Raw genomic sequence first — 19,515 nt, 5'->3', positions numbered from 1 at the left:
GCCTGTTTCGGTAAACCCATCCTTGCCCAGAGGGGTGGTCTGGCTATGGGGGCAGGGCAGGTCCCACGGAAAGGAACAGAGGACGAGCACTGATTGGGGGTGGGGGACAGCACTCAGGGACAAGAACGCAGGAGGGGAAAAGGAATGGGAGGCCAACCTGGGATAAGAGATGCAGGGGCGGGTGGGCCACCCACCGCTGTGTGCTTTGGCGAGCAGATTGTCAGGTGGGCCTGGGAGCTAAGAGCAGAGCAGCAGGCACTGTGGGTGAGGGGGCAGTCCGGGAGCTGGGTTCCATCCTTGGTTCAGAGAAAAACTTCAGTAACTTCTCTTACAGGGCGGGAGGTCCGGGATGGCTCGGTGCCCAGGGAGGGTAGGGGGAGGCACTGCTGGAGAACCCCCCGAGGCAGAGGGGAGGCAGCGGGGCCCGGCGTGTGCGTGTGCGCGCGCACGTGTGTGCGTGTGTGTGCCCCTGACTCAGCAGGGACGGCGGGCGGGCGAGGGTCAGAGACAGATGGGGCGGTGGTGGGGCCGGCGAGGGGCTCGCGGGGCCGCCGCGACCCCGCAGGCACCCTTCTGACCCCGGGCAGGGGGCGGGGCGCACGGCGGTGCTCGCGGCGCCGGGGGGGGGGGGTGGGGGGGGGGGGGTGGGTTCGGTGCTGCGGCCGGGGCGGGGCGGCCCCTTGCGGGCTTAGGGCGCCGGACCAGCACTAACGCGCCCGCCAGCAAATCTTTTGTCCCGGGCGGCGCTGAGCCAGCAGGGCTGTCGCCGGCTATATAGGGGCTGGCCGCCGGCGGGGCGGGCACACCATGGCGCAGCGCTCGGGAAAGGTGAGTGGGGCCCTCCCGGCCGGACCGACGGTAACGGACGCCGCCCGCGCGCGGCCCGACACCCGCCGCCTGGCGCTGCCCGGGGTCCTCGGGAGGCAGGGGCCGGACCGTTACTGGAGGCCCCTGCGTCTCCGACAGACCCCAGCAGAACTGGCAAAACTGCCTGCCCGCCCCGGGCGGCCTGGCTTCTGTGGCGTGGGGGTGGCACGGTCCCGTCTCCACCGCCTCCAGCACTGGCCCGGGGGCGGTCTGAAGGATCTTGGAGTCCGGGGGCGACCGGTTCTCCCTGAATCTCTCTGGGCCATCGCCCAGGACTCGTGCAAGAAGGTGGCAAAATCAGACCTCCGCCCCCCATTCTCTGCTCCCTCTCCTGGCGGATTCGTTGCAGCCTTTGGTCGCCAGAGGCCAAGTTCAGGGTCGGTGGGGAGAGCATTACTCAGTCTGCACTGGCTTGGTCAGGCTTCAGAAACCCAAAACCCCAAGAGCCCATCATGCCCCTGTGCACCCTCCCCGCCGGACCCAGAGGGACCCCGGGAGCTGGGAAGTCATGTCCTGGCTTTCAGAGCTTCTGGGGAGCGGGAGGGTGAGGATGTAAAAGAGTAGTCATCCAAGACCGCCACCGTGACCTGGACCGTGAGGGTGACCTGGCCAGCGATGGCAGCAGTTACCAGCCACCAGGCACCATTATTTGTACTTTGCCAGGGCCCTTCTAGGAGCAATTCTAGAAACCCCAAGAGTTATTGTGTGGTTGAATTTCACACTCCCTGGCAGAAAGTGAACTTCGGGGCCAGTAGAGGTCGTGTTATGTAGTTTAGGGACAAGGGGAACCTGTCAGCGCCATACTGCCGTAGGACACTAGACCGAACGCTGAGCTGGCAATGCTCCAGCTGTGACGCAAGCCCGGCACCCAGGGGAGTAGCCCAGCCAACAACAGGATGAGTTACATTGAAAATGCCCCCGTTTACGGGGCGCCTGGGTAGCTCAGTGGGTTAAAGCCTCTGCTCAGGTCATGATCTCAGGATCCTGGGATGGAGCCATCGGGCTCTCTGCTCAGCAGGGAGCCTGCTTCCTCCTCTCTCTCTGCCTGCCTCTCTGCCTACTTGTGATCTGTCTCTGCAAAAGAAATGAATAAAATCTTTAAAAAAAAGAAAAGAAAAAAGAAAATGCCCCCGTTTAGCCATGAATCCCTGCACCGCGCCCTGACTTGTCTCTGTTGCGCTCGCTCAGACTTTCCCACTAAGGGGCCCCGTCCCAGGAACCTTTCTGAAAATTCAATGTTTGGTTATGATGGTGGGGTTGTGGGTGAAATGCTTTCTTCTAAAAACACTTCTTGGATGTTATGATTTAACAACGAACAAAGACTAAGTTGAAAAAATGCAGTGGGAGAGGTGCCTGGGGGCCTCAGTTGGTGAAGCGTCTGCCTCGGGCTCAGGTCATGATCCCAGGGTCCTGGGCTCAAGCCCTCCACATCAGACTTCCTGCTCAGGTGGGAACCTGCTTCTCCCTCTGCCCCTCCCCCTGCTCCTGCATTCTCTCTCTCTCTCTCTTTCTCTTTCAAATAAATCTTTTTTTAAAAAATGCAATGGAGGGGGGCGCCTGGGTGGCTCAGTGGATGGAGCCTCTGCCTTCGGCTCAGGTCATGATCTCAGGGTCCTGCGATCGAGCCCCGCATCAGGCTCTCTGCTCAGCAGGGAGCCTGCTTCCCCTCTCTCTTTGCCCGTCTCTCTGCCCACTTGTGATTTCTGTCTCTCTGTCAAATAAATAAATAAAAATCTTTTTTAAAAAATGCAATGGGAGTTTGAAAAGAGCCTGTTTTCAAATGGGCCCAGGGACAAAGGGAGAGTCCCTATCCCCAGATATCTACTGAAATTTATCTGCTCAAGCATGACCCCCCACCCCCCGGAGTGGGGAGGGCCAGGTCCTGGGTCTGACCTCAACCCACCTTCCCTTCATTCTTTCACCCTGCTAACGGGGTTGACCACCTGCCATCCGTGGCAAGCCTGGGAATCAGGGTTTAGTTGAGGGTGTTGGACGCCAGGTGTCTGCTCCCAAGCCTGAAAGGACAGAACGCTCTGACCTCGAGCCCTCTAACCTGGCCTTTCTAGATCATCCTCTATGAGGGCAAGCACTTCACCGGGAGGAAGCTGGAGGTCTACGGGGACTGTGACAACTTCCAGGACCGAGGCTTTATGAACCGGGTGAACTCCATCCGGGTGGAGAGCGGTGCCTGGGTCTGCTTCGATCACCCCGACTTCCGGGGCCAGCAGTTCATCCTGGAGCACGGGGACTACCCCGACTTCCTCCGCTGGAATGGCCACAATGACCACATGGGCTCCTGCCGCCCCATCGGGATGGTGAGTGGGTCTCCAGCCTGGGGCTTCCTGCCAGAGGGACCGAGGGTCTGTGCTGCTCAGACGTGGGACAAAAACATCTGGGAGCGCAGCCTTCCCAACTTTAAGATCTGGTGAGGTCACGGGATGTTTAAGATGGAGAGATGCCCCCATGCGGGCCCGCCTACCCGCCGAGTGTGGGAAAACATGAGACCGAACCCCAGAGCGCCTGCGAGTTTTTATACCTACATCTATCTAAGTGTATCAGGCAGCAACCTCCAAGGTCCGATTCCGACATCTTGCTGAATGTCGCACTTAAAATGGCTGTTGGAAATATTAGAAGTTTGGATTTGCAACCAGATGGGGGAGAATTTAGCTAAAGCCAGGCTGATCTGGGCCCGGGTTATCCACCCGTGCGGGTAATCTTGGAGCACTTTCCAAGAGACTTTGGACGTGAGGGGTGTCCCTACCCGTGGTGAAGGACTGTTCGTGTCTAGCTGCCCTTACGGGGTGCAGGGGTGGTTCGAGGACCCGGCATTCCCATTCTTTTGGACTCTCCCAAGTTACAAGTGCCAGCTGAGCCGCTGGGAGGCCCACATGATCAGGGAGATGGCTGCTTCCCGAACCAGATTCTCTGAGTCTCAGCCATGTGTCTGTGGAAAGATCTTTCCCTGGACGTAGGGGCCAGGCGGTGCCAGTGAACATCTGAGGGGGGCGCTTTTCTACCGAGTTATAAAACCAGCGGGGCTTTGACATCTCAAATTGTTAAGAATGCTTTCTTAGTATTTCCACCAGGCCGTAGACATTTGGAAACAGGAACTAACAGGGATGACTCTGGATCTTGCAGAATGCGATTTCTATGAAAACTATCCTGGGTATTTTTTGAATGCTCTTCTAAGAGATATCCTTGTGGCCAGCTGTGATGCGGCCCCATCCCCTGCCGCCCCCAGAGCCAGTCGTCGGGAGCTGGCCCTCCTCTGACTTTTGGAAATGCAAGGAATCTTCTAGGGACCTATACACCGTCATCGCAGTGAGCCCGCAGGGATTTCAGCAAATGAGATTTCTGTTATTTGTTTTAGATTTTTTGCTTCATGTTTTAATAAAAGGTTCTATTACAGTTTGTAAAATATTATCATTTAAAGGCTTGCCCCTGGGGGTGCCTGAGTGGCTTAGTGGGTTAAAGCCTCTGCCTTCCGCTCAGGTCATGATCCCAGGATCCTGGGATCTAGCCGCATCAGGCTCTCTGCTCGGCGGGGAGCCTGCTTCCCTTCCTGTCTCTCTGCCTGCCTCTCTGCCTACTTGTGATCTCTGTCTGTCAAATAAATAAATAAAATCTTTAAAAAAATAAGATAAGATAAAATGAAGGCTTGCCCTTGGCCTGCCGCCCCAGGGTGGAAATGAAGGGCAGAGGAATGCGTTGGGGCAGCTGGGGCAGGGGTTCCCCAGTGCCGGCACCAGAAGGAAACCCAGTGGTCTGGGTACTGGTCAGAGCACGGCCACTGCCTCCCAGGCGTCCGTCCGGCCCTCTCTAACCCTTGGATTCTTGAGTTGACTTAAGAGGAGCTGGGACTGGTTCAGGGGCTTGGAAAGCGTTGTAAAGTAATAGACCCTTTTCGTCCGACCTTCTCGGCCACGCGCCAGAAATAGCGGGGCGCCTGCTGAGACTTGTGCCAGGGGGGCGGCCTCTCGCTGCCCGCCCCGCCCAGCGCAGGGCTTCTAGGGTCCCTGGCTGCACGGGTGTCTATGTAGGGAGGGAAACTCAGTGCCTTTGCCTTCTTTCCTTCCCCCGCTCCCACGGGGTCCACAGCATGGGGAGAACTTCCGCCTGGAAATCTTCGAAGGCTGCAACTTCACCGGCCAGTGCCTGGAGTTCCAGGAAGACTGCCCCTTCCTGCAGAGCCGGGGCTGGTCCAAAAACTGCGTCAACGCCATCAAGGTGTACGGGGACGGAGCGTGAGTACAGGCTGTACGGCCACGGACCGCAGCCCGGCGGGGGGCCCTGCACAGGCGAGTGTGGGCAGCCTGCCCGCCCCCCCCCCCGCCCGCCCTGGAGGCCCATTCCCTCCCTCAGCTGCCTCCTCTACCCCAGGCGAGCAAAGGAGGCAGAGCCCCAGCCCGCAGGCCTCCCAGGGAGATGGACATCATGGTGGCACTCACTCCTGGTGGACAGACTGTGGCCGGGAGGTGGGGTGGTTTGGCCCAGGCATAGAGGGGCTTGTCTGCCCTCCTGCAGGAAGGTCATCAAAACCCCGGGCTAGCCTGGCTTCTGTTGGCCCCTGCACGCTTGGTTCCTTCCATCAGCTGGGCGTGGGCGGCCTGTGTACCCATCGTGCCCAGCCACCGCCGAGCATCTAGCTGAGGCTAGAGGGTGACCTTGCCCCTCTTGTGAGTGGCGCGGCTGGGACTGCAGCCAGGCATTTGGCTTCAGGTTGGTGTCCCTGGTCTAGACAAGAGAGGCCTCGAGACTTCAGCCCCATCCCGTCTGCGGAAGAGCCCCCTCGGCTCCCAGGAACATGGCTCCCGTCTCAGCAGCTTAGGGATCCAGCTGCTGTGTGTCTGATGTTAGGGTCAGGGAATGCCACAACAGGTTCAAGAGGGTGGTCACGGGAGGGGCTTATGAAGAGAGCGGCTGAGCCAGAGGAAGAACCGGACCCCCTTTCCCAGGGGCAGCCTCACCCAGAGTCCCGGGCAGCCCTGCTCCTCTCCCACCATCTCTGTCATTCTGGTTCCATCAGGATTCATTTGGTCACGTCTGCCTTTCTCGGCTTCTCAGAAACCCCTTTTGCCCTAAGTTGATAGTAGTTGGGGATGTGGGGGGTCGAATTCCAGAACCACCATTTGCCTGGAAAACTGCCAGCCAGCTTGTGTCTCAGGAGGCCAAAATCCTCCTTTGCCTCCTGAGACCATCGCTGCCACCCCTACACCACCGGGGAACCCCCGGGGCCTCTTGAGAAAAAACCGTGGGAAGGCAGGAGCTAAGAGTTTTGACCACAGGGGCACGGGGTCTCCTACAGGCCTTGATTTGCCCAAGAGGAGATGGAGACTCAGCGGCTGCATGTGCCTAGCCCCTCGTTCGGACCCAGGGCTCTGTTCTTCTCCCCCTTTGCCTCCTGTGACTTTCATTATTTAAAAAGAGAGAGAGAGAGAGAAAAGAGTAAGCCTTTGGCAAGGAGGAATTGCCAGAAGGTCTGGATGTGACCTCCTTCAGGGCCTTCCTAGGGTCTGATGGGGCCCTCCAGGCAGGTGTCCCTACTGCCTCCCAGACATAGGAGTTCACTTTGCTCGGTTCTGGAGTCAGCCCAGGATTGACCTGTCCCCACAGACCTGTGTCCCAGAGGGTACTTCCCGCCCCCTAAGGGCACAGTCCCTGCGCTGTGGATGGGCCTTGCCCACCTCCCCCCCACGCCCCCCCACTCCCACCCCACGGCTCCCTTCCTCTTCCTGCCCATTCCTTCCGCAAAGTCACAGAAGGAGGCCGGGAGGAGAGGTTTACTGAGGAGGCCCAGCCCGTGGGTGTGGGGAGATTGGGGGCACGGGAGGGGGGCAGTCTGGGTCCAGTGGAGGTCAGGGCACAGGGAGGCCAGGGGGTGTGGGAAGGCCAGGATAAACCAGGTCAGCCCTGAGGGACCCTGTAGCTCACACACCGGGCCTCTCCTGCTCTTCCTGACTCCTGACCCTTGTGTAGAAGCACCAGGCACGGAGGTGGAGTCAGGATGGAGAAGACAGCCCACGGTGGCAGGAGAGGGGGTGACAGGAGAGGGGAGTGCTGGGCAAGCTGTCCCAAGCAGACCATTCACTCACTCACTCAGGGGGCTGTGTGGCCTCAGGCCGGATGGGCTGTAATTTCTGAGTGTGTCTCAGCAGAGAGAAAGTTCCTTCAACCGCAGAGAGCTTTGGGGTGGGAGGGCAAGAACTCTCAGGGCCACAATAAGGGTTAACTGCTAAGTCAGAGCACCCCACGGCCTGGGCCCCGAGGGACCCCAGCAACCAGATCCGAGGCCTGTAGCCCCGCTTTGCCTCCCATGGTGGGAAAGCAGAAAGGGAGCCTCAGAAGTGAGGAGGAGAGGCCTGGCTCAGAAAAGGCGGGTGTGACAAGTGGGCTGTGAGTCCCCTTGGCGGGGGCAGCTGTGATCCACTCCCTACCCCCCTCTGCACCTCTCTGGCTCCAGACCCTGGGGGCGGGCAGGTCTCCTCTCTGGGCCAGGAAGGGAGGGATCCTGCGCTCAGCCGCCCCGCAGTCACCGGCCTCCCTCTGACACCAGGTGGGTCCTGTACGAGGAGCCCAACTACCGGGGCCGCATGTACCTGGTAGAGCGGGGTGACTTCCGCAGCTGCTCCGACTGGGAGGCCCACAACGCCCGCATCCAGTCCCTCCGCAGAGTGGTCAACTACTTCTAACTCCTTCTAGTCCGCAGGCCCAGGGCGTGCCTGGGGGCAGCCCCTTCCAGCCCCCCCTGGGGCTCAGACCCTAGGGAATAAAAATCAGAGAAACGGAGAGCAGAGCTGGCCTGAGTGATTTCCCTGCCCCTCCCTGCCACCAGGCAGCCGACGGGGCACCTGAGGCCCTGGGCAGGAGGCGGCTGCAACACAGCGTGGGGGCTGGGGGGCCCAGAAGGACAGCAGCGGTGGGGGGGGCGCTGTGAGGCACCCCCTGGGGAACGTGAGAGCTGGACGGCATCTAAACGGAGTTGAACACTTTCCTTTCATTCGTGAAAAGCCCATGCTCTGAAAGGGGAAGGGGGAGCCTGTGGCCCCCAACCAAGCAAGCTTCAGGGGGTCCTCTGGCCCGGAGCCTGGACCAGCCGGGGTGAAGGGGAGAGAAACGCTGGGGGTGGGAGAAGGCCCCGCCCCTCCCTCCTGGCTCTGCCTCTCCCTGACTCAGCAACTCCAGGCTGCCAGGCCATGTGGTCTGCTCCGCAGCCAAGAGCCTGACCCAGGGTTCACGAGTCTGCCTCTCTGGCTGATCTTGGCTTAGGGATTTACTGGGAAGGCCCCTCTGAAAGGATGGGCTGGACCTGAGAGACACATTGCCCCTTGTGTCCTGTACCGGGGGCTTGGAAGAAGCTCGAGAACACGTGGACTCGGACGGAATGGAGGAGGAGACGTGGAAGGAGCCGGAATGTGGAACATCACTCCAGTCCCCAGCCTGCTCCCAGGGCTGGGCAGACCCAGGGGCTGGGCTCCTTTCTCCCCTCTGGGTGAATCCATGGAAACTCTTTGTGGCCTGGGCCCTCTCCAGGACACCGGGTCCATCCTGTTCGGGGGTGAGTTCAATGGAAGGGAGCACTGCCCCAGGGGTGGGGGGGGGGCTCAGGGAGGAGCCTGTCCTGGAAGGTAGTGGGGTTTCCGGGAATAAGAGGGTCCTTACTCAAGACAGTTCCCCACCCACACTTCAATGTCCGGCCTCCCCTCCCCCGTGAGAGGATGGGAACCTGCTGGACACTAGAAGTGGGACAGGTAACTCCTTCCCCCTCCCTGCAGCCCCCACCCCCGCCACCCCACCTGCACGCCAGAATCCTGAACCACAGAGCAGCCTGGACTGACTTTGGCTGTTCAAATGGAGATGGAGATGCTCCTTCCACATGGGTCCTCTCCTGTGGCCTGGGCTTCTGGGGACTCAGGGCCACTGGGCTCTTGGACACTTTTATGGAGATGGTCCCAAAGACGTCTGTCTATTCCCCACGGCACCTGGACCGAGGCCCCTGACTGGAGGATGGATCCGGGACCACAGCAGTATGAATTGTTCCCAAGAATTCTGACCATTGGCTCAAGCCCCTGGTCCTGCTTTCCAAACCCCCCAACACTCTGTGATCCTGGGGTCTCTGCCCACACCCACAGTTTGCCTCTTGACCGACCATGCAGCCTCCCATCCCCTCCTTACCACACATCTTGCATGTCCTTTTCCCAGTAGAGGAAAGGGGTCCCCACCAGGAAGGGCCCCTTCAGGCTGGCCACTTCCTCAGGACCCCTATGGGAGCTTGAACCCTGGGATTAATACGTAAACTGGAATTGAGCTGTGGACAGGCTGGGGATGGTAGGGATGGAAGCTGGGGTTTAGGGAGGGAAACAGGGTCCCTGAAAGAAAGCCAGAAATCTCCGGGCTTGGGTCCTGAGTGAGGGAGAGGGGGAAGGTCGTCCTGGTGGACTGTGAGGGTGGAGTTGCTCCGTTTGCCAGGCCCTGCCCCTGCACCCCAGGTCCCTCGCTGAGACCAGTGGAGAAGGTGAGTCACCGAGAGCTCCCGCTGTTCACCCTGGGTAACACCTGCCAAGATCTGGGTGGCAAAGGCGTAGGGACCCCACGAGTCTGCTGGGGGACCCCTCTGAGCAGAGTTTACACCCTGGGCAACCGTGCACCTGCCCAGGATGGGGCAGAGGGTGGGGCGGAGGCCACCATCCTGCCATTTGTACGTGGGGTCTACAAAGGGTGCACTCTGCACCCCGCATGCCCCAGTCCACCTCCTGCAGCCCGGAGAGTGGAACCCCAGAGTCCCGGGCACTGTGGGATTGAGGTACACCATGTGCAGACCCTCCATCCACACCCTCCCTCCTGAAAAGGCTCAGATCATGAACTTGAAGAAACCACCACAAACCGACAGCAAACCAGTTCCCCTCTTCAAGCCCGGAATGAATGAACATTTAAACACACAGTCACCAGGTCTGAGCTGGGAGGAGCCTTTGTAGAAAATGATGCTCTTGTTTTTTTCATTTCTCCGCCAATTTGTTCTGGGCGGTAGAACTTTTCTGTGTGACGTCCACCACGCTGGTCTCTGCTCTTATGGGCCCTGCCCACAGCTAGGACCCCGTCCCTGCTCAGCTGGTCCCTCAAACCTGCCCCCAGGTCTGGGACAGGAGGGTCTAGGGTTCCAGCTGGCCCCAGGCTTCTAGGGTCCCACACCCCTTTACCTGCTGATGGTGATGATGGCCAGTGAGCGTTCATCGTGCTCTGCAAGGTTCCTCATTACGAACACTGATCCCAGGATGATAATAGTCCTGTTATCACCGCTGCGAGCGGGGGGACAGTCTAAGCAACTTTCCCGAGGTCACAGACAGGATTCAAATCCAGAGCTGGCTGACCTCCCTGTTCCCAACCAGCCTGCTACCCCGCTCCACAGGTTGAGGTGGGGTTTACCATCATTAAAGTAAGCGTCACCGCATCCAGGGGCAATCACATGCTCCAAGCACAGTCCTCTGCCCTCATCCAAACTCCCTGTGACGGGGAGGAAGGGAAGCGGGCATCCTCACCCTGGAGCGGCGCATGTGGGGTGAAGCAGGACCGGCCTTCTGCCCCCACGGCGTGAACTGGGAGTGAAGCGGCCCAGCTCCTCGGGCTGCCCTCATGAACACCACTGCTGCGGGCTCCTCACCGTCCAGAGGATGGAAGTCCACGGTCAAGGGGCCATGGGGAGGGTTTCTCCGGATGCCTGTCTCCTTGGCCATCTTCCCCACGTGTCTTCACAGGGCCCCCCCTCTGCGTGCGGCTGTGCATGGGGACGCTAGTCATTTTGGATTCGGTGCACCTGAGCTACCTCATTTTAACTTAATTGCACCAAACAGTCACCTTCTGAGGTTCTGACGGTCAGGACCTAGGAATCTGGGGGGCACACATTTGAGCCATAACGCAAACCAAACAGCCTCAGGCCTTGGCGTCCTGCCCTGTGAAGTGAGTGCAAACCTATCTGTTGTTCCAACTGTATACAGTTGTAAAAACCAAGCAAGTAAGCCATGAGAAGTCACTGTATGAATACGGGTCCTTGGAAGTAAGCCGCGTGTGCAAGGTCACCCAGTACACTGGGACGCAGGGAGAAGGAGCTCCATCGTGGGGGAGCCCTAAGAGCCGGTACTCCCTATGATGTGACCCCAGACAGGTCACTGCCCCATGCCTCAGTTTCCCCTGCTGTGCGGTGGGGTTGGCCACCGCACCCCTTTCCTAGGGATTACGTGAGAACTGATTGAGGAAGCCTTCCCATGGATCCAGTCCTCCAGAAGCCTGGGGGTGTGGGAGGGGCAGGCCTCGCAGCCCTTCCAGGCCTTCCAGAGGTTTCCTGAACTTGTCCCCTCTCCCCAACACTGAGGAATATCGGCACCTCATTAACGGGTGATTTAATGCTTCACCCGAAGGGCTTGTGCTCCTGGGTGACCTCCCCTCACCCCAGCCCCCTGCTCCCTAATCTGTCAGCAAATCTGCTTTCTGTAGGAAAGAGGAAAAACAAGATTCCCACCAAAGTGCTTGTGGGCAGGCCTGTAATTTGTCTGAAGTCGGTCCAGGGGGCTGGTAGATGGAGGCCCGCTGCCTTCTGAGGAGAGTCACACATGCCTCACATACCTCTGTCCCCACGCTGCGGTTTGGGGAGCAGGGACTTTCTAGAGCCAGCCCTCCGCCCCCCACTGGACCGCTGTTCAACAGGCCCAGTCAGACCACAGGAGAAAAGTTTCCCTTTGAAGATGCAGATGTTTCTGGCCTGCAGGGACCGGCCCAGGGGTGTTCTCTGGGCACATTCCTCCACCCCCTGCAGGTGGCCAGGCTGTCCCCTGCATCCTTGGGGACTCGCTGGAGGAACGCAGTCTCTGCTGAAGGCCTCCCGTCTCTGCCCTTGCTCCAACGACATACGTTGGTTCCCCCCAGAAACCCTATGGGGTTTCCATGAAAACCTGCGGAACGAGAGACTTTTCCAAACGCAGTCTGGAGTTCCAGTTTGGGAAGATGGGAATGTTCCGGGGAGGATGGTCCCGCGAACACGCTCCGAGCCTCGGAACCGAACACGGAGAAGTGGTTTGGCCGGGAAGTCTTGGGTTCTCTATGTTTTGCCACAATAAACACAAAGGTCTAGCTCCTCATCGCTGGGGTGGTGGTTTGGAAAGGAAGGACCCTCCCCGGATTTTAGAGGACCTTGGGGTGCTCCCTGCCCCCACCACCCCCACCAGGAAAGTCTGTCCCCTTGTTCTCGATCACCTGTGGTTCCCGAATGCTGAGGGACTAGAAAGTGCATGAGGCGACATTCCTTCCGCAGGGTGGCTCAGGGCGCCGCCATGGGACTGGGCTGAACCCCAACTTCCTAAGCCCCAGCCCCTGCTCAGCCGCACTGGTGTCTGGGGGCAGCCTGGGGACGTGGGAGGGAGGGACTTGCACTGAAGTCCGTGAACCCTGGACAAGGAAAGTAAGCGTTTCTGTAAACAGGCTCTTGGCTCCCCTGCTGCCTGCGGCTAAGCCCCTCTTTGGAATCAGTGATTTGGAAAGCACCCCAAGAGTCCTTGGCAGCGGCTCTGTGGGGTGTCAGGGTCCCTAGAAACAGACCAGCCCCTTGCTCAGGGTGGGAGGGGCGAGCAGGCTGAGCTGTCAGGGCTGAGCACCCTGGCCCTGGTCCATGCGAGCCCCAGCATTCCCCAGGACCACCTGGCCACTCTGGATGGAGCAGAGGGCAGGGACCCGGAACAGTGAGCCATCAGCCAGGAAAGAGGGTCCCAGTTCAACCAGAGTGGGTTTGGCCTTTGTGTAGGACTGCTCTCCTTGGGGATCAGAGTTCACTGGGCAGGAAGACACACCCACACCCTCTCTTCACCCATCTTGCCGGGCCCCCAACATCCAGAGCAGGGAGCCCAACCCCTTGGGGCTGAGAAAGTTGTCTCTGGACTCCATTTCCCATAGAAGATTTGGGAGGCTGCCCTGGGTTCCAGACATGGGAGCATGGGGGTCACAGCTGGGCCCAGTCCGCCCAGGGCCCTGGAGATTCCTGAACCTCATGGACAGAAAGGGCAGCAGGAAGAGGCACCCCCCCCCCTCAGGAAATGGGGCTGCTGGCCGGAAATCCTTTCCCGAGGCTGGTCACCGTGAAGGGCACCTCCGGAGGGAGCAGCCCCCCTCCCCACACACAACGAGCACTCAAATGCCTCTTTACACATGAGGGGGCTGCACACCAAAGCCAGCGGGTATCCGACCTATTCAAAAAATAAGACAGAAAAAGTCTGTGAAGACATCTTTGGGATTTTGAAAAAGGTAGAAGAAAAAAAGGTGAGGTCAGGATAATGTTAGCATCCATAATGTGACGTGGGGTACACGGTCCTGATTCTTTGCTAGGGCAGGCCTCCCGACTGGGCCCCAAGCAAGCAGGGAACAGCGTCGGTGCCATGATTCAGGGTCCAAAAGATAAAAAGAAACCACTTTCCCAGGAGGAGTCCAGACGTTCCTGGGACTCAGGCCAAGGGGAAATTTCTTCCATGGGTCCTCAGGACCTTTGCTGCAACCCACAAGCAGCATCCTCCACACATCCCCCTTGCAAAGAAAACAAGTTCCCTAGGACTCCGGCTAATAATGCCCCATAGGGCTGGGCTGATGGGATCAAGCCAAAGTAAACTTTCTGTGGGGGCGAATGTTTTCGCATCACTTGTTTACAGAGGGACGTTTGGCTCATCCTCAGTGAATCTAATTGGGCCATTAAAGCGGGACCCAGCCATCTCAGCCATCCTTCGTTATCAGTATCCACGAATCGCAACAACACAGCTAATATTTATTGAGCAATTACTATTTATTTATTGAGCAACTACTAAATATTATTGAGCAATTACTATGCCCCAAACACTGTGCTAAACCATGTGTACATGTGATGAACTGGGTATGTTATTCTCGCTCTTTTATAATTGAAGAAATAGATTTTTAAAATTATCATAACTTCCCAAAGTCGCACCATGGTTGCAAAGGACGCAAAGTGCCCCCAACCGTGTGATCCCAGAGCACGCTCCTGACTCCTGCCTCTGGCCCCACCACAGTGACCTTCCTGTCTTTCCGATGAAACCTGTATGTGGGTCATTATATACAACTGAAATGGCTGTGTGGAGCTGAATGTCAATATTTTCTTTTAAAACAGTGCTGGTCAGAGACCCATATGACCCCAATGGGTCATATTTCTCTAGTTTGAAAAACACTAGTCAGCAAAGACCTAAGGAGATGTGACAGACAGTGTAGACTAGCTAATCCAGTCCCTGTCCGCTTCCCTGGCCTGTTCTCACTAACGCATCTGGGAAAGCCAGCTACACTTTCCCCTGACTCCGTTCCACAGACGTAGCCCCTGGACACAGCCATGGGAAAAAGCTCTGGGCAAAGAGATGAAAGCCAAAGACTGTTAAAAGGACTTCCAAAAAGCTTTTTGTTTGCTGTCTTGATAAAATGTCTCTTTTCCCTGGCTTCCTGCCTGGAATGAAGATGTGATGCCAGGAGCTCAGGCAGCCTTCTTGTAATCATGAGAGCAAAGTAGAGAGAATCTGGTTCCAACCTCATTAAGCTGCTAAGCAGGGTTGGCAGCCACCCTTTTTGTTATGTTAGAGAAATTAAGCCCTATTTATTTTGCCAGGATTAATTTTGCCTTTCCTTCTTTCTTTCTTTCTTTCTTTCTTTCTTTCTTCCTTCCTTCAAGATTTTTTAAAAAGATGTTATTTATTTATTTATTTATTTATTTATTTAGAGAAAGCACAAGCAGAGGGAGGGGCAAAGGGAAAGGGAGAGAGAGAATCTCCCTGCTGAGCAGAGAGCCCGACACAGGACTCCATCCTAGGACCCTGGGATCCTGACCTGAGCCATAGGCAGATGCTTAACCGACTGAGCCACCCAGGCGCCCCAGGGTTCTATAACTCTTGAGAATATCTTCTCTGCTCTGCAGCCAGTGGGCTAATAGTGTGATATCTGTATTCAGAGGAGGGAAAATACGTGACTTAATATGTATCTGTGGCCTCCTCGCCTTGGTTGCTCTCCAATCTGCTAACCTTCCTGTCGTCTAAGCCACTGAATTTGGGGTACTTCCTGATGGCAGCCACAGGCAACAGATCCAGGCGGAAAAAGCTGCCCGTGGAGAGAGTGGGAAAACGGTCAAGTTCCAGTCGTGGCCAACGGGAATGAGGAGTCCACTGAGGTGGAGTCTTGAAGGACTGTACCGTCTCTGTCATAAACAATTTTAAAGTGATGTAGAATGCAAATGCCACTGGAGAGAGTTGTTTCTAGAGAATTGGGCATTTGGATATACACCAAGATTAAATCTTAAAGTGCTTGGTGGAACCCAGGACTTTCTGTGAACAGACTAAAGAACTCACTGGAAACAAAGTTTAGAGACTGATTTTGTCGATTGCTACACGAAAACATCAGTTGAATCCACAACCGTTCCAGCTCTTTCATGTGAAATTTCAAGCATATTTCAAGTACTAATGAGAAAAGAATGAGGGCATGAGACCCCCCAACTCTTGGGATGCATAAGGTTGGGGGATTTGGAGGACTTGGAATACCCCCAAATCCATCAAATCTTTAGAAACCCTCCCTACTCACCTGAGAAAGATGCTTTTTCCTTGGAGTGCCTGGGTGGCTCAGTCAGTTAAGCGTCTGCCTTCAGCTCAGGTCATGATCCCAGCGTTCTGGAATCAAGCCTCACATCAGGCTCCCTGCTCAGCAAGGAGTCTGCTTCTCCCTCTGCCCCTCCCTCATGCCCCTTCATGCTCTTTCTCTCTCTGTCTCTGAAATAAAGAAAATCTTAAAAAAAAAAAAAAAAAGGTGCTTTTCCCTTGAAGGAGAAGTGAACAGTGTTCTTGCCGAACCCCTCACGGCTGCCTGCCCAGTGAGGGGGTTTCAGCTTATATGCCTCGGACTAGAGGCAGAGATGCAGAAACAAAGCAAGGAGAGACACACCAGAGAAATGGCAGGATTTCACAAATTTCCATCATCATCAGTCTGGAGAAGGTGGGAATGGATTTTGAGGGTGCTTGACCAAGAAGGAGGAACACAATTCTAGATCCGATTGAGAGTACAGAGAAGACGATCCCGTGTTTCACACACTGACTTGGGGACTGTATCTCTGCTCTAACAGCTTAGTGGACTGGCTGATGCCAACTGATGGCCAAGAAATGACCCAGAAAGGCTAGCAGCCCTTGTATTAACACAGAGGACTGGGTTCTAAGACTGTGGGAGACGGGAATGCTGAGTTGGACCCACTCACGTGTACCCCCCAACCCACCCCTCACAGGCACTCTGAAGGCACCCATTTGACTCCAACCCCCCCACCTTGCCACAAGGAATAAACTGGTGACGGACATTCCAGAATTGAAAAGGCTGTCTCTACGGGCTGCCGGGGAACGCTAACAGGAGGCGCTGTGAGGGGAAGGTCTGGTTTCTGGGGGGGTGGAGGAGCATCTGCTGGGAGCTACGGTGTGTAGCTCGTTTCTCAGAGTGTAAGGCAGGTGCGGAGGAGCTTGGTTCCCTGGGAGCCCTGTCACCTTCCAAGATCTCAGGCTCAGGGTCATTAACAGGGACCTCCTGGCGATACATCCGTAAGCAATCCTCTGAAGTCGCCCTTGATCTGCAGGGTCAGGAAGGTGAAGAGAGGACTGTTTTGGGCCAACATGTGAGAGAGTCGCACAATTCCCAGAATCTGGTACTTCGTGGAGTGGGAGGACCACTCACCTGGAGGAAGACGCCCGCCACAACTTCTTGCTAGTTTTTTAAAAGTTGGACCTTGGGTCATTTCCTCAGATAAAAGATGCAGGGGGAAGGTAAATAAATACTTAAACTTCTTTTTTTTTTTAAAGATTTTATTTATTTATTTGACAGGCAGAGATCACAAGTAGGCAGAGAGGCAGGCAGAGAGAGAGAGGGAGAAGCAGGCTCCCTGCTGAGCAGAGAGCCCGATGCGGGGCTCGATCCCAGGACCCTGAGATCATGACCTGAGCCAAAGGCAGAGGCTTAACCCACTGAGTCACCCAGGTGCCGCAATACTTAAACTTCTTTTAAAAAAAAGATTTTATTTATTTGAGAGAGACAGACAGCAGGAGCTGGGGGAGGGGCAGAGGGAGAAGCAGACTCCCTGCTGAGCAGGGGACCTGAGCACAAAGAAGACACTTAACCAACAGAGGCCTGGGCTCCAGTCCAGCCTCTGCTCTGCTAGCTGGGGAAGCCTGGGAGAGTTACCTAATGTCTCTGTGTCTCCATTTGTCTGTGATAAGATGGGATGTAAATAGGACCTCTTCAAGAGGTTATTAGGAAGGGGCGCCTGACTGGCTTGTTGGTAGAGCCTGCAAATTTTGAGCTCAGAGTTGTGAGTTCAAACCCTACTTAAAAAAAAAAAAAGTTGGGGCGCCTGGGTGGCTCAGTGGGTTAAGCCGCTGCCTTCGGCTCAGGTCATGATCTCAGAGTCCTGGGATCGAGCCCCGCATCGGGCTCTCTGCTCAGCAGGGAGCCTGCTTCCTCCTCTCTCTCTGCCTGCTTCTCTGCCTGCTTGTGATCTCTGTCAAATAAATAAATAAAATCTTTAATAAAAAAAAAAAAAAAAAAAAAGTTATTCTGAGGATAATGAAATAAGACCTATAAAGCACTTGTAACACGTTCTAGCATATTCTAAGTACTCAGTACATATTACTTATGGGGAATGAAGTTTAGGGTATCCACAATGTCACCTGGCAGAGATAGGACCCAGAAACTAGGGGACCAGCAATGGGTCATGGGGACAGATGACACATATGTCAGTTCTAGAAACAAGAATGGCAGCCTCTATCTTTTCTTTTTGTTTGCTGGGTCACATACATCTTTAAAAACGTTCTTCTGTTTGTAGGTGATATAGGCTTTTGGTGTTTGATTTTATTTCGTCCACAGGTTGGAGGATATTAAGACAGTATGTGGTTGAGACGTGAATGTACTCAGAGTTCTTGGACTCAGAGACCGGCCACTCTATCATGTCACTTCAGAGCCGGGTGCATTGTCCCGTGTTGGGAATGGGGCAGTGCGTGCGTGGTTCACATGGGGCAGTCACTGTAAAGCAGGGCGTTTGGGGACTGTGACTGTGGAAAGAAGGGTGTTTGTGTGTGAGCGCTGGGCAGCCAAAAGGAAGACTGCGGTGACTTGGGGAACCATGGCTGGTGCGGATGAGGCAGAGGTCAAGGGGCGCTGCTCACAGTGTAGGCAGTTAACTTTTCTCTCCTTGAAAGTGAAATCTGGTGCCAGATCACACCGGGAACAAAGCTGGAGCCAAGGTCAACTCGTAGCAGCATCCCACGGACCCATTCCATGAGTTCCAGCTGCTGAGAGCCCCGCATGTCCCTGTTTCTTTCCTCTAATCTGGATACTCCTCTCTTCCTTCGCTTGATACCCTTCTGATAAATCCCCTTCTCCTGCCAGTTTGCTGACTTCAGTTTCTTACGCCACGAAGAATCCCGACTGACACCGGCTTGCTCCTCGTTTCCGCTCCCAGCAAAAGAAAGGCACGCAGACAGTCAGTGGCGCAGCTGGCCCTGGCTTTCACTCTGAAACACACAAAGTTCACGTACAATACCCATAGTAGGATTAACAACTCCAGTGCGAATTAAACTTGGCTTCAGAATCCTTGTAGAGGACAAGCAAATGCATCATTTTGTGGGCAGCTAGAAATCTTCTGGAATGAGTGAAAGCAGATGCTGCTAAACCAGCCTCCCTGGTTGTCCCTCCTAGTCTCACACACACATACACACACACACACACACACACACACACTCATGGACACGCTCCAACCAGGATGCCTTGTTGGGTCCGATGAGAATAAAAGTCACTGGCGAGAGGGTGCCCACAAGCCAGCATGTCTGAGATCTCTGTAGGGAGCAAGAGACCGGGTGCCGGCTCGCTCGTCTCCATCCACAGAGAAATGCACTTAGCAAGGTGCCCACAGATCATCATCAGGATATTCAGGGAAAAGCCCTCTTGCCAGACCTTTGTCTGAGATTTCTTTCCAGGAAAATTAGTGGGATTGGAGGGAAAGAAATTGCCACAAGCCTTCTGTGTCTTAGGCGCAGAGGGATGGCCCTGCTCCTCTCAAGCCACTAATTTGCTTGCATTTGTGCAGACGGATCATTTAGACCTGAATGTCCCCCACACTGAGCGACTGTCTACTCACCCTCCTTAGGCCTCATTGTCCTCCTCAGCAAGATCAAAAAGAGAGTGTTTAATACGAGAAATTGCCGTGGAAGTTAAATGTTATTACACAATGTGTAATTGTGCCTGCCTTATCGCTGTCCCTGGATTATAGTGAAATAACATAAAAGCTCCGATAGCGTTGGATTTCTTGTTTAGTATTTGGGGAGGAGAAAATATGTAGGAAAGATTTCTGCCAGCCCTGTAAGTCGTTGCTTTCTGTTAGGACAGGGCTGGCAAAAACAGAGACCAGGTTTTACCTCTTCGTTATAGGATGCAGACAAGAAGCTGGGGAGCGGTGGGAATGGGTGGGTTAGTTTCAGGGAGTGCTTTGCCGGGAGCTGTTAGCAGAGCTGGCCCGAAACCACCAGCCAGACAGGGTTGTTGCCTGTACGGTGAAAGGTTGGGAGGCTTGGGAAGGTCTCTTGGTCCCAAATAGTCCTCCGTCTGCCT

At 55.7% G+C, this 19,515-nt stretch overlaps 1 protein-coding gene across 1 annotated transcript; it reads left to right on the top strand.

Moving 5' to 3' along the window:
- The first annotated feature begins 652 nt into the window (after positions 1-652).
- Positions 653-7,650, top strand: CRYGN (crystallin gamma N). The gene is made up of 4 exons (XM_047695085.1): positions 653-828; positions 2,934-3,182; positions 4,966-5,111; positions 7,421-7,650. The coding sequence occupies exons 1-4, from the start codon at positions 808-810 to the stop codon at positions 7,554-7,556; spliced, it is 552 nt and encodes a 183-aa protein (XP_047551041.1). The 5' UTR covers positions 653-807; the 3' UTR covers positions 7,557-7,650.
- Positions 7,651-19,515: the final 11,865 nt, after the last annotated feature.

Source organism: Lutra lutra, chromosome 11, assembly GCF_902655055.1.
Source record: "Lutra lutra chromosome 11, mLutLut1.2, whole genome shotgun sequence".
Classification (NCBI taxonomy): Eukaryota; Metazoa; Chordata; class Mammalia; order Carnivora; family Mustelidae; genus Lutra; species Lutra lutra.
The sequence above is the reverse complement of the archived record's forward strand: the minus strand, read 5'-3'. Positions and strand labels throughout refer to the sequence as shown.